At 42.5% G+C, this 13,093-nt stretch overlaps 1 protein-coding gene across 6 annotated transcripts in view; it reads left to right on the top strand.

Moving 5' to 3' along the window:
- HIVEP1 (HIVEP zinc finger 1) overlaps positions 1-13,093 on the top strand; it is a 128,164-nt gene that overhangs the window by 63,962 nt on the left and 51,109 nt on the right. For all 6 annotated transcript variants that reach the window (XM_042806630.1, XM_042806626.1, XM_042806627.1 and 3 more), the window contains one exon: positions 6,348-6,401. In XM_042806630.1, the coding sequence (XP_042662564.1) occupies positions 6,348-6,401 (54 nt within the window). The remainder of the gene's footprint in view (positions 1-6,347; positions 6,402-13,093) is intronic.

The raw sequence follows: 13,093 nt of genomic DNA, 5'->3' as shown, positions 1-13,093 counted from the left end.
TTTAAATGCAAATAATTACATATGGCAGGGAGTATGATGAGCATTCAAAGTTGACATTAAATTGAAAATGCATAAAATTTTCCTGAAAAACTGATCAAACAAGTCATTAGTCAAAGTTATAATGACTAGTAGAACATTTTAAGATGCTTTAAATTTCATTTAAGGAGTTTAAAAAAGTAGTTGATAGTTTTTAAAATGGAAAATGCTCCTGTATCATCCTACTAGTTGAGAAGGGTTTTGAATTCACATAATTCATAAGTGGGTTTTTTTTTTTCCCCCTGTCTCTTGCAGCTGTACAAGCAATCTTCAAATGGGGTAGCATCTGACAAACAGAGATTTAATCTGTTTTACGTTGCATTTTTGGTAGGCTGGGGACATCAGTGCTATCAGTTACCAGGCTCAGTGTTTGGCAACCCACTAAGCTGTGGTGCTGTGATTCTCTGAGCCTCAAACTGGAAAGGAGAAGCCACAAAACAAACTGTAAGCCAAAAGGTGTCAAGTTCCCACACTGTAAAATTACAGAGAAGATGTAGGGACTGTGTTTCCTCATCTGATCCCTTCCTTTTAATCTTGAGCGTTCCTCATTAAATTAGAAAAGGGAAATATATGGGGACAGAAGAGTGGTTTCTGATTAAAAGCAGATTTAAATTTGAGTAAGAAGAGTGCCTCGTCCTATGGGTTTCGCGAAACGTCTCTTTGCTGCTGTTTGCCAACTTCGTAGCTGTTCATCTTGCGGCGGGACCGTTGGGCATCCTCGGGTGCCCGGGCCTGCCAGCCCTGGCACCTCCCGGCTGCGGGGTCCCCTCCTTCCGCCCCCTTTCCCGCCTGCTCCCCTGCCTCGGTTTGGGGTTCGGGGGCTCTCCGGCTGCGCGGGGACGGGCAAGAGGCAGCACCCTGCCGACTGCCCCGCGCTCCCCATTAACCCAATGGGCTCCTTGTGCAGACAAGACTCTTGCATTTCTTCTTTTTTTTTTTTTTTAATTAGCTGGTTAAAGGAAGCCTTGGGATTCATCTCGGTTAACCAAAGTGCGTTAGCACTGCGGCGTTCTTGTTTTAGCAGGTTGTGAAGAGCCTTTCCTCCTCCCGGCAGAAGGGGAAAGCCAAGCATCGTGGCCCCCTCGCCGTGGGACGTGGGTGCTTCTGCACCCTCCCTGGCGGGTACCCCGGCTGCAGGAGGGGTGCCTTGGCATTAAACGCTGCCTCTGGTGCCGAGGGAGGAGCTGGCAGGTCCCCCCTTCCCAGGGCAGAACCCACCCCCCAGGGAAGGGCTCCAACCTTGCGGCACACCAGGTTGGGTCAGGGTGGGGGTGAGGGGGGACCTGGGGGTGGGCTCGGGTCCCTCCGTGTCAAATCTGAGCCCTCCTTCACACGCCGTGCCGCTCTGCACCGCCCAGCCAGTGCTCAGGGTATTTTTATTTGTTTGGTTGGCTTTTTAAAATGATTTAATAATAAGTGCTTTCAGACACACTTCTCATCCAGTGAAATGCAAAGCGCTTCAGTACTGGCACATTAGCCCCATGGGTTTCAGTAGTCAGAAGAGGGAGATTTCCACACAAGGTCTCAGTCTCTTTTCACTTGCTCTCTGAATTTAAGTAGCAATGGAAAAATGCAGTGTTTTGAATTTTCATCAGTGGTTTTCTCAAGCTGTGCATCCCCCTCCAGAAAAAGAAAGCAAACCCACCTACAATTCTGTTTTCGGTAATGCTTCCCAGTGCGTATAGACTGATTGTGTTAATGCACACCAGCTGAAGAATATTTTGTCACTGCAGTTCTCTACTCGTAATCTAGATGATTAGTGCAAGAAAAAAATAATTAAAGTGATGTATTTCTTTCTGTCCATTGAAAAAAAAAGGGAAAGTGATTTTTAAAATTACTTTTCAAATGTCTTCTGAGTCAGTAAGGTAAGAGAGAGTGCATTTTTTGAGAGAGCAAGAAGAAAAACTGTTGCCATCTGAAGCTGTTTTGCAGGAGGTATTTTTAGGATGACTCAGGCATAAGGCCTGAGAATTGTTGTCTTTAACTGAAGGGAAAAAAAATGTTGACATTTTCCTTCCAGCTGTTTTGGTTAAATATTTGAACATATAATCCTAGACTTTCAGGCAAGACACAAGCCTGTATTTTTTAAAGTTTTGATGAAGTAGCCTGTTTTTGGCACCCAATATGGTGTAAATCTGCTAATTTTCCACTTATCCATAAATAGAGTACATGAAATTTAAAAAAAAATAAAAACAAAGCACTTTTTATTGTTTTAGAGCAGAAGTTTTGCATCTTCAAGAAACCAAACACACACCCACCCACCCCCCCTTTTTACAGTGATACAGACTCATGCAAATATGTATAATTAAAAATATTCATGTTTGGGCATTATGCAAAAACTTAATGAATGTTTCTCACCCATCACCCCCATGTGAGCTTTCCTGGTGGCTTAAAAGTAGTCCTCCTCAGTGACTGCTTCTTCATTTCTCTGTGTGCCATTGCTGCACGGGGTGACTTGTTCAGCAGGACAAAGTCATCTCATTACAGTGGCATGCAGACTCTCGTGAGCAAATGAGGTGAAAAAAACAGAAGAAAACCCACAAATGGAAGATTTCTTTTTCTCCAGCTTAAATTGCTGTCAGAAGTCACTGTTTTCATATTTTGCAAACCTCACACTTCTCAGTGTTTCTACTCTCCTTGCTGAAATCCTTAAACCTTTATTTTTTTTTCCTTAACTGACCATACAAATAAGACCTTTAAAGTTTTTCTTAAAAATGTCTAATACATGTAAACACGTTCAAGTTTATAGATGTTGATATGCTGATATATTTAAAAAAAAAGGTAAAGATCTTTATACCACAAATAAAATGTAGTTTATAATTAAAATCTGTGAGGTTATATCGCTCAGTGAAGATCAAAAATAGAGAATGTAAAGCTGTTGGAAAATCTGGCTTATTTTTTCGTTTAAGAACCCACCACAGCACCACCGTATCTAACTCAAGACTGTTGGTATCCATTTAATGATCTATCGCAGCAGGAGGTGTGTAAAACAAGAAGCATATTTCACAGTGTGCCAATCTCCTTCCTCGCATTTCTAAAAAGCACAGTTACATTATATATTTAAAACCCCAAGGAATTTTATGATATTTCCATGCAGCAGATAACCTGCTGGTAGAGTTGTATCGGACAAAAATGTGAAAAGGTTTAATACTGGAGTAAGAAAAGCCATTGCACCCATGTTGTTTCATTTCATTTTACACACACATGCACACACATACGTTCATACATACATACATACATATATGTATATAAAAACTATATACGTATAATATATCATATATTATATGATGTTACCTGTACTTTGCTTTTCTGTGGTATGCACCTGCCTGTGATAACCAAGAGCTGGCTCCATGGCTTGTGGCACTGCTATCATGTGGAGTCTCCTCTCTGTACAGCAGCACATACGATGATTTCCTCTTTCACTGCTGCTCCACTTTTTCCCCTCTAGTAAGCACTTAGTGAGAAGTGTCCCATCTTAAATGAGAGTGTGTCTGTCACCATCATCATTTGCTTCTAGACATGTGCTACTCCAGAATGTTGCCTGCCGAAGGTTGGGGACATTAGGATAGGTCTTACAACAATGCAGTCATCAAGATAGATTCTGTCGTTTTATGGAAAATGAAGAGTGTGCTGTGCTTGCCATGTTTTAGAAACTTCCATTAAATTACTTTCTTGTAACCTAGTAGAAGTAAGTAGTATTCCAGTGATAAAGAAATGTTTCCTTTGTAAAGTGTTCAGATTAGACAGTATCTTCAGTATCACGGATTAAAATCTGAAATAACACTAAACCAAGCGAGCATTGGATTGGATAATATTATTTGCAATTAATAGTGGACTTTGCAGTTTTCAGTTCCTCCTGGGTTTTGCAGCTGATTTTTGTGCAGCGTCTTTTTGCTTACAAAGAGTTTTCAGAGGTGTGTGCCGCTCGAGGATCTGTAATCGTGAAAGGGCATGGTGCGTCACCTGAAATAATTTGCCTGGGGACGTTTCGCGTACGGGTAGCGTGGCGAGGCGGAGGGGAAGGGAGCGACGGGGTGACACGAGCGGTGGGAGCCGGCGCGCGCGGGAGTCACCGGGGCGAGTAGGCAACAAATATTGGGGAAAACAGATCGGAAGGTGCAGGAAGTGTAGGAGGTTTTCTGGCTGTGTACCAGGCACGTGTTTACCTAGTTATTATTTCTGTTATCTGTGCTTCTTTGTTTGGGATTATAGTCTGACAAAGAAGTGGTTAGGAGTTTCTGATAGGAAATAATTTTTTTTTTTAAATGATACAGCGAGAGAATTCAGCGAGGGAGATCAAAGCATTCAGTCTTTCTGGCAATCTAGTGTAGCATGCTTCCAAAATATTTAATTTTCTCTTTAGAATAGGAAGATTGTGAATTTAAATGCATACGTTTCATTCTTTTAATAATGAAACTGCATTGGGCTATGTACTTAAGTATAAATTTTGGTGACAAATCCTCTCTGGCGATAAACACTGGGTACTGTGCGTTAGATTTATCTCTAAACAGAGGGGAAATTAATTTGACAGCCAATCTACGGTTTTGATTTCTTGTTGCTTTTTGGTAAATCTTGCAGCTCCATTTAAAGGGTTAATTTGTTGATGTTTACTTTCCCTGTGTGTTCATGTATTTCATCAGTTGCCCTGCAACTTGTAAGTTGGTTATTCAGTCACCTTTCTGTAAAGCAATAATCTATGGGAAAGCAGTGTAAGATTGTTAGATATATTTTTCCCTAATAGCATTAGTGGCAAATATATATCAAAGATGCTTTGTTTATGTTTTCTCTTATTTTTGTTAGGGATGGTTATTTACAGCCCTTTCTATGCAAAAATGTATAGATCTATACAGTACTGGAGCTGTAGATGAACTCCAGGAAGATGTTAAATATCAAGGCTTCAGTCTTTCAATTAAGCCTGAATAACTGGTTTGGTAAAGAGCTGGCAAAGGGTTGTTCTCTTCCTGAGTTGCTTGTGTTTGTCTTCAGCAGCCAGTAAGTCAGTACAAAAGAAACTGTATATAAAAATTCCCTTTAAACATCTATGTATGTATGTCTTGCTAAACTCAGAGAAAGAAATCAGCTTGGCTTTTAAAATTGCGATGATAGTCTTCCTTGTTAGAAGCTTCATTTGCTCTGGCTCTGGGAGTCTGGGAATTTAGCATCCTTGTGAGATGTGTTGGTGCATTCTCTGGGATGACGTACGGGAGAGAAATTATTGAGCTTCAGTGAGACAGGAAACTTGGTACAAGTTTTGAAAGGCAGAAATGCAGAACTGGAGTGAGCTGAACAAAACTCAGTCTTAAAACCTGCAATAAGGGTTTGTTTCGATTATAATTTTTTGGTTCTACTGAGAAAATAATTGGAAAACAATGTCAGACTTCAACTCTGAACAAATGGTTCGAATGTACTTGAGTGAGTGGTTCGGCTGATAAATATTAGAGAAGTTATTTAAACTCATTGATTTAAGAGTCTGTTGAAGAAAGGACCGTTTTCTAGAAACGTTGGGTTGTATAGGAATGGTGAGTAAAAGACTGAAGTAACAGCCTCCACTCTCATGGTGGAAGAGGTGAGGACTTTGCAGAGTTGTCCTTCTCCTGTGTGTGGCAGCCATGGAGCCTGATATTTGTTGAGTTGAACCAGTAGAGTCTTTCAATTTAATTTTACAAAAACTGTCCTGCCCCTCCCAAGGAAAAAAAAAAAAAAAAAAAGGCAAAAGGAAAGCTTTCACAGGTATTTTGGACAATGACCAGTTATACCTAAAAGCCACGTTCCAAGCTCAGGTCTGGGTCAGTCAGGCCATAGGGTAGTTTTGCAGAGGAATACACACAGGGCTACTGCTCACCCCCGCTACTCCCACGTGGCAGTATTTGTTCCATCCCTTCACGTAGCAAATCCTGTTCACTGTTTCCATTGCCGTGTTTAATGCCACATTGTCTTGTTCTAACAGCGTTTTCCAAAAATGTATCAAAATGCTCTGTAAAGCACCATAATATATATTCCAAAGAGTCCCCTGACTGCATAAATTATTATAGATGGTACGAAACTACGGTGGGATTAGTTGTTAACTGCAGATCCAACACCGATGCTTTTCTTTCTGCAGTTCCATGTAATTTAGTATGTCAATAACCTTGCTGGTAAAACATGATAAAATTTTATATGGCTGTATTACTAATAATACATCGCATATTTACATGTGAATGGTATCACTCCTAAATAAAAACAGATAGTTCAAGACAGGTTTCAGTAAATGACTTTCTAAAACCTTGCTTTTTTAATATATGTATTTTAATAATGACTTCTCTTTCTTACAGACAAAATTGAAGAAGCACAAAAGCAACTTAATGGAACAGAAGACCAACAGAGAGGTAATAAACCCGAAAAATGAAATAGAAAAAAACATATTGTGATGGTAGAGGCTGATCCAAAGCCTTCCTGCATCATTGAAAAGATGCTATGCGCTGGATGAGGCCCCAGGCATGTCCATCTGCAGATCAGGGGCTGTGTCTCTAACACCCAATTTTGGTGAGATACAAAGGCTTTGTTTTAACCACTTGAGTAGCTGCCTTGACCTTGATGAGACTGCTGAATCTGTAGCACTAGGGATGTGCACAAGTTATTGACTACAGCCTGCACTAACCATTGGTTTGTGATATAATTTCCCTAATCATTAATAACCGTATTTGGTTATGGCGAGCAATATGTGATGATTTCTGACAGATGCTGAAGGGGGATTGATCATCATAGGTTATTTTAAGAATCAGATGACCTGTGACAGATCAAACCTGTGGGTTAGAGCTTAGGAAGCTGGTGGAAAGTCGTTGCACTTCAGAGCTGGCTGACTGCAGAGGTGCCTGTTTGGTTGTGTGCTAAAGCTCATCTGCACACCTGCAGAGATGCCCAGACGGACATTGCAGGGGATCCTGAACGGTTCTTTGCTGACTACCACCGGGCCCATCGTGGGAGAGCCATGAAAGGTCCATGTCCACAAGCCCAGAGGAGCACAGGGACAGGCAGAAGCCCAAATTAAGGACTCGGAGAAAGGGAGACCCTGTGTGGTCCCCTCTCAGGGCTGTCCCCACAGAGCCTCAGCCCCAGTGTCCAGGCATGAAACCCATCGCCACAAGCCATGGGGAGCAGCTCTCCAGGTAGTGTTTTGGGCTAACAGCATTACTAGCTGGGGGTGTGGGACACGTTGGGGGAGGCAGGGGAAAAGCTTTTGGGGATTACACAGGATTTATTATGGAATGTCTAGGAGATGAACCAAAGGTAGAAAAAGTGAGGGATTTAGGTGATACAGGAAGGAGCAAATGTGGGAAGTAGAGGGACAACTGAATAAAAGGGTCTGTTTGCATTCTAGCAGGGGCTGCCCAGGACACTTGTCTGACCATGTTCTACTCCTGACCAGCACAGGCTGTCCTGTCTCCTCATTAATTCCACCTTCAGCTGTTTTCCAGTAAGGGGCTCTCTACTCCCTGTGTGTATGGAGGGGGGTCTGTGGTGCAAGTGGAGCGAGTGCGGGTGTGATGGCTAGCAGAGGTCATGCCAGGTGAGCCAGTGAGTAGATGAAGTGGGCTGGGGGCCAGGATGGGTTTGGAGGTCTCAGAGGGCCACCTCTGGGTCTGAGAGTGGCTGCTGGTCTGTAGGGGGGAGAGCACAGCAGGGTGGCTGTAGGGACCAGGGGAGTCCTGGAGAGCTCTGGCTGCGTGTGCGTGTGTGTGATGGTCTGTACCCACAGCTGGAGTGGAGCTGCAGCCTCGAGAGCTTGTATGTCCAGGTGGCAGCAACTGGGGAAACTGGGATCTGGGGGGCATCTGCTGGGCAAACTGAGTTTCTGAGGCCGGATGCTCATGGGGTCTGCCTTGGACACGTAGATATATTCCCATTAATGGACCTCTGTCCTGCTCAGCCAGATCAGCTCGTTGGATAGGGTCGTTAGTGGTTGCTGTGAGTTCTCAGAGTCTCTGGGATCTGTACGTCCAGCCATGTATACAAATATATATATGTATGTTTGTGCTGTATATGTGTGCTCTGTGTGCATGTCCTCATTGGGAAAACATTTTCAGCCTTGCTACTGGTTGGACCTGGGAGCATGGGGCGGCAGCAGCAGCCTCACTTCTCTTGGGCTGCCAGATTTGGCATGCGATATTTTCCTCTGACAGTACCCTGTGTCAGTGCTTTGTCTTGTTCTACGTAGGCATTCCCCTTTCACGGGAGTGAGCTGTCCTTCTGGCCCGTGACACATCTGTGAACAGTGCTGTAAACTGTTGATTCTCTGTCCTGGAATCAAAGTTTATTATCTTCTGCAACAATGATCTTCAAAACTTTTTGAAGATTAGAGAACAGAAGGCATACCCGAGCAGATCTCAGCAGGGTCCATCTGGCCTCCAACAGAGGCAATGGGACATACTGTTTAAGGACAGTACATAAGCCTGGTCACTTTCTTTAGTCCATTCCCCTCATGCTGTCCACAGACACTGCATTAGGGATGTCTGCCTCATCCCTTTAGGATCTAGACATTTATGGAGCTGTTATCCACGAATCCTTTTAATTAAATGCTGTCTACATCCAGCATTCTCTGGCAGCAAACTGCAGAAGTTTTATCATTAAAAAGTACCTTATTTTATCTTCTTTTCCTCCATTTCCAATTTTTCTTCAATTTTAAACAGGTGTCCCCTGGTTCAAGCATTGTGCAGTTTGTTAAATAGCAGTTCTACAGTCGCCTTGTCCCCTGTCTTCATGATTTTATAAATCTTGTCCATATCTCACTCATCTTTCTTTTCTCCAAACTCATGCTAATCCAGTTTTTCAAGGGAAGGTTTGATACAAACTGTCTTATATGGGCACCAGGACTGTGATGTTGCTCTACATATTTGTACAAGGTGGAAGAGGGGGAAAAAAAAGGTGTCTAGATGGTAGTAGCAGTCCTTCAGACATTTACAGAGACTTTTCAACAAACTAGACCTTCCACTAAATAGTTTTGACGTATTTCTTTTAGTGGATTGTAGATAAATGATATTCTCATTCCAACATAAAAAGCGTGGCTTGTGAAGTATAGCTGTCTGCTCTTGTTGCTGTTGGCCTTGCAGAAGTAGTATCGCTCTGGATTATTTTATGTGATGGACATGTTCAAGCTAAAGATGAACTAATCTCTGCTTTCAGGTGTATGTTCTCACATGTGGCCCAGTAACATCTTTGCACAAAGGAAGAGAAATTCTCCTGTATAAACTTAATGATGTATTCTGAAAAGGATGGGCTTGCAAAGATTTATGTGGTGGTAGAACTCAGCTTTCAGCATCTTGGAATCACAGAGATCATTGCTTAATTTTTGGCTTCTAACCAAAATTCATATGGCTGGCAATTGAAAAATAATTTTTTACATAGAAAATATCTGGGATATTTACACAGAAATAACTGGGATAATAATGTTACTCTTTTCAAATGAAAAATGTCCTCTGCCTTTTTTTTTTTAATTTCTTAAATGTCTGAATAGATAGATTTCTTGGTAATATGAAGTTAACAGAATTATTTATTTGAAGCTTTAGAGTCTGAAGGCCACTGAAAAAGAGAAAATATATGTTTTGAGCTAAACAAGTAAACAAAAATGTGCACATATTCACAGAAGTTATTTTAAATCACAGTCCAGTGTATACAGATTCATGTGAAGTATGATTATGTATTTTTCCTCTTTGTTCATTTATTTTGTCTTTCAGTTCATCTAAATCACTTTAGATTTGTTTATTTCCTATCTGAAATGAATAGGGAATGTAATTTTGTGGAATTTATCATAAGTTAACTACTTCTCTGTGAGTAGTGGAGCTGTCAGTGGCACAGCATATTTACAGGGAGGAATTTTTCAGAAGTTTAGTCATGCTGGGTTTCTGCTAACTAGCATTGTGCACTGAGCAGTCATAACTTTATACATGTGTGGGATTTAAGTTAAGTTGAATTGACTACAAAAAGATACATATTTAACACCTCATTTTGTCATTAGCTATAGTAATCCAATTAGTGCAAATTGGAATATGACTCTATTAAATGATCAGTAAGTGAGCAGACATAGTTTTCAAGTTTGCAAACTTTGCATTATTTAGTATAAAGTTGCAACTGGGAGACCTACATTTTTATTTTTTGAAGTGATATTCCACAAATAGATTCAGGTTATGGGTATTCAGATGGCCTGCCTCTTGAGACCAGAAACATGTTCGTTAGGGGCCATGCTCACCTTCCTGCTCAAGGAGTGTGTAAGGTGGATAATTCTTGTGTCATTTAATTTTCTCTCAATTGCCCAAATGCTGCTATGAATTTTCAATAGGAGAAGCTGTGCTTCTCATTAGCTTTGTTGGTATCTCCCAAGGCTGTTTTACAACCTGGGTGTGCTCCTACTTTGGGGTTGAATTTAATCTTCTGACACATGTACAGGTTTTCATTAGAGTGACAGAGAAGGTCTTGCTCCCAGCAAGTGCTCCGTGTGGTGTTCTTTAAAACTTGGAAGGGATGGTGAGCTTGGAACTACGGAAAATTTCTCCGTGAGAAGGCAGTGAAAGCTTTCTCTGGTGTGGGATCCAGTGGGTATCGTGGGCTGGTGGAAAGCAGTCAGCCAAATCTGACTGATTTATCTTTGATCTGCCGCTGGCCATCCTCCTAAGACAGCCATCCCAAGAAAGTCTCTCTGTCTTCTCCCTTCCAGACTGGTACAGTCAAGTCCTCTCAGATCCTTGTGATTACCACAGAGGCTTCTGATTTGGTCATCCCCAGAACCAGTTCAGCCACTGAAGGCCAATATGAAGCGCTGTAAGCATTTATTTTCTTCTTTATCTGTTGCAGCAGTTCTCTGCCTATCACAGCAGTCTAGGTCCTAGGTACTTCAGCTCTACCAACACCGTCATTGCATTCTTTAGGACTAGTGGAACTAACTTGCTTATCTCCATACTTGGCACCAGTGATGGTAAGACTGCCACCTAAATCTCTGTCTCTGCTTCTGAAACTGTTCAGGGAACTAAAGTTAGTGACAAACTCCAGCGAAACCAAGATTTGCAATAAAATGGATGACAGATCCCCCAAAAAAACATCTGATGGCCTGATGTATACTCTGCGTTGCCTCCGATCCTGGGTTCTCTCTGGCTGGTAGGAGTACTATTCTGGACTCAACCACCTCATTTCAGATAACTGTTTCTTGCCATGTCACAGCCAAAAGGATCAACGATAAATGGCTAAACCAGATGGAAGGTGGATTTCCTCATTCTGCTTCTCAGCTATGGTGCTTGCCGTGTGCTCAAGAGTGTAAGGTGGCCTGGGACACGTGTGTGTTCCTCAGCCTTATCGCAGTTTAGACTTGCAGACTGTCCCGGTTGTTTGTCAGGTGTGAATTCATCCCTCTGAATAAGCTGCTGTTCTTCATTGATCAAGTTTTTGACTTTCTACAGTGTCGTGGTTTCACCCCAGCCAGCAGCTAAGCCCCACGCAGCCGCTCGCGCACACCACCTGCAGTGGGATGGGGAAGAGAATTGTAAGGGTAAAAGTAAGAAAACTTGTGAGATGAGATAAACAGTTTAATAGGTAAAGCAAAAGCCATGCGCACAAGCAAAGCAACACAAGGAATTCATTCACCCCTTCCCATCGACAGGCAGGGGCTCAGCCATCTCCAGGACAGCCGGGCTCTATCACGTGAAATGGTGAGTTGGGAAGACAAACACCATCACTCTGAACATCCCCCCCCTTCCCTCTTCTTCCCCAGCTTTATGTGCTGAGCACGACTTCATGCGGTATGGGACATCCCTTGGGTCAGTGGGGGTCAGCTGTCCCGGCTGTGCCCCCTCCCAAGTCCTTGTGCACCCCCAGCCTCCTCGCTGGTGGGGTGGGGTGGGAAGCAGAAGAGTCCTTGATGCTGTGTAAGCACTGCTCAGCCGTAATGAAAACACTCCTGTATTATCAACACTGTTTTCAGCACAAATCCAAAACAGCCCCGTACCAGCTGCTGTGGAGAAAATTAACTCAATCCCAGCCAAAACCAGCACATGCAGGAGAGAGGGACCTGGGTAGACTGTCTGTACCTATTTCTTCAATAAGTAAAATTGTAAACAGTTTAGTGATTGTCGCTGTAAGCTGCATGCAGTATGACAAATGAACTCAGACTTCCAGTCCCTCTAGAGGCATACAGGCATCTGCCAGTCTCCTCTCCTGATCTCTTCCCAGGACTGGCAGGTATATCTCTGTCTAGCTTCAAGGAGAAGCCTGTTTTGAACCTATGTTACTAGAGATCAGAGGCTTTGTATTACCTGCTGCCTCAACCATTGCAGCTGACTTTACTCACACAAAGATGTATCTCTTGAACACCACCTTTCCTTCAAGGTCTATGCTCTATAGCACAGATCAGGAGAATCCATGTTTTGGTGGCTCTTTTTGTTACAACACTCCTGGTCTCACCCCCGGAAAAGATGATGTCGTAATTAGCAGAAGGGAAAAAGCTGTCAGTTAAGTTTCAGATCGGTGTGTTATGTTGGTCCCCTCCAGTTTACCAATCCTGATAGAGTGAGTACTCATTTTGGAGTACCCACTTAAGTTGAAGGGATCAGGTCTGTCCTTAAACTGTGTTAAGGCCTATTTAACACCTCTTTGAGTCTGTCATTTGCCTATCAACCAAGTTGCTATACTTTCTCACTCCATGATTTTCAAGTTCCTTAAAGAGTTTTTTCAGTTTCTTGCCTGTGGCTAGAGTTGCTGCACTTGGAATATGAAGATGAAGCTGTGTATTCTGCATCCTTAGTTTCAGATCCTCAGCATAGCTGTTCACTTCTTGGTCCATGAAGATGAACTTCTAAGTTGCTCTCACTTCTTCCAGAAGTCCAAGCAGTTGTGACAGAACTATCTTGATGATAGAGTTCCCTTCCAGAGGTACCACAAGTTTGTCCCTAATTTGGTATCAGAATTTCACCCAGGTCAGTTCTTTTTCCAGAGTCTTAGGCTTCAGTATTAGTAGTGCCCTCTTTCATTTGCATCTTGAGATACAGAAACATGGTTGGCAGGTCCAAGAGTTTTGTCTGACTTGATCAGTGGTTGT

This window comes from Tyto alba, unplaced genomic scaffold, assembly GCF_018691265.1.
Source record: "Tyto alba isolate M040663 unplaced genomic scaffold, T.alba_DEE_v4.0 Super-Scaffold_48, whole genome shotgun sequence".
In the NCBI taxonomy this organism is placed as follows: Eukaryota; Metazoa; Chordata; class Aves; order Strigiformes; family Tytonidae; genus Tyto; species Tyto alba.
Note: the sequence above shows the minus strand (reverse complement) of the source record. Positions and strands in the feature narration are given on the sequence as shown.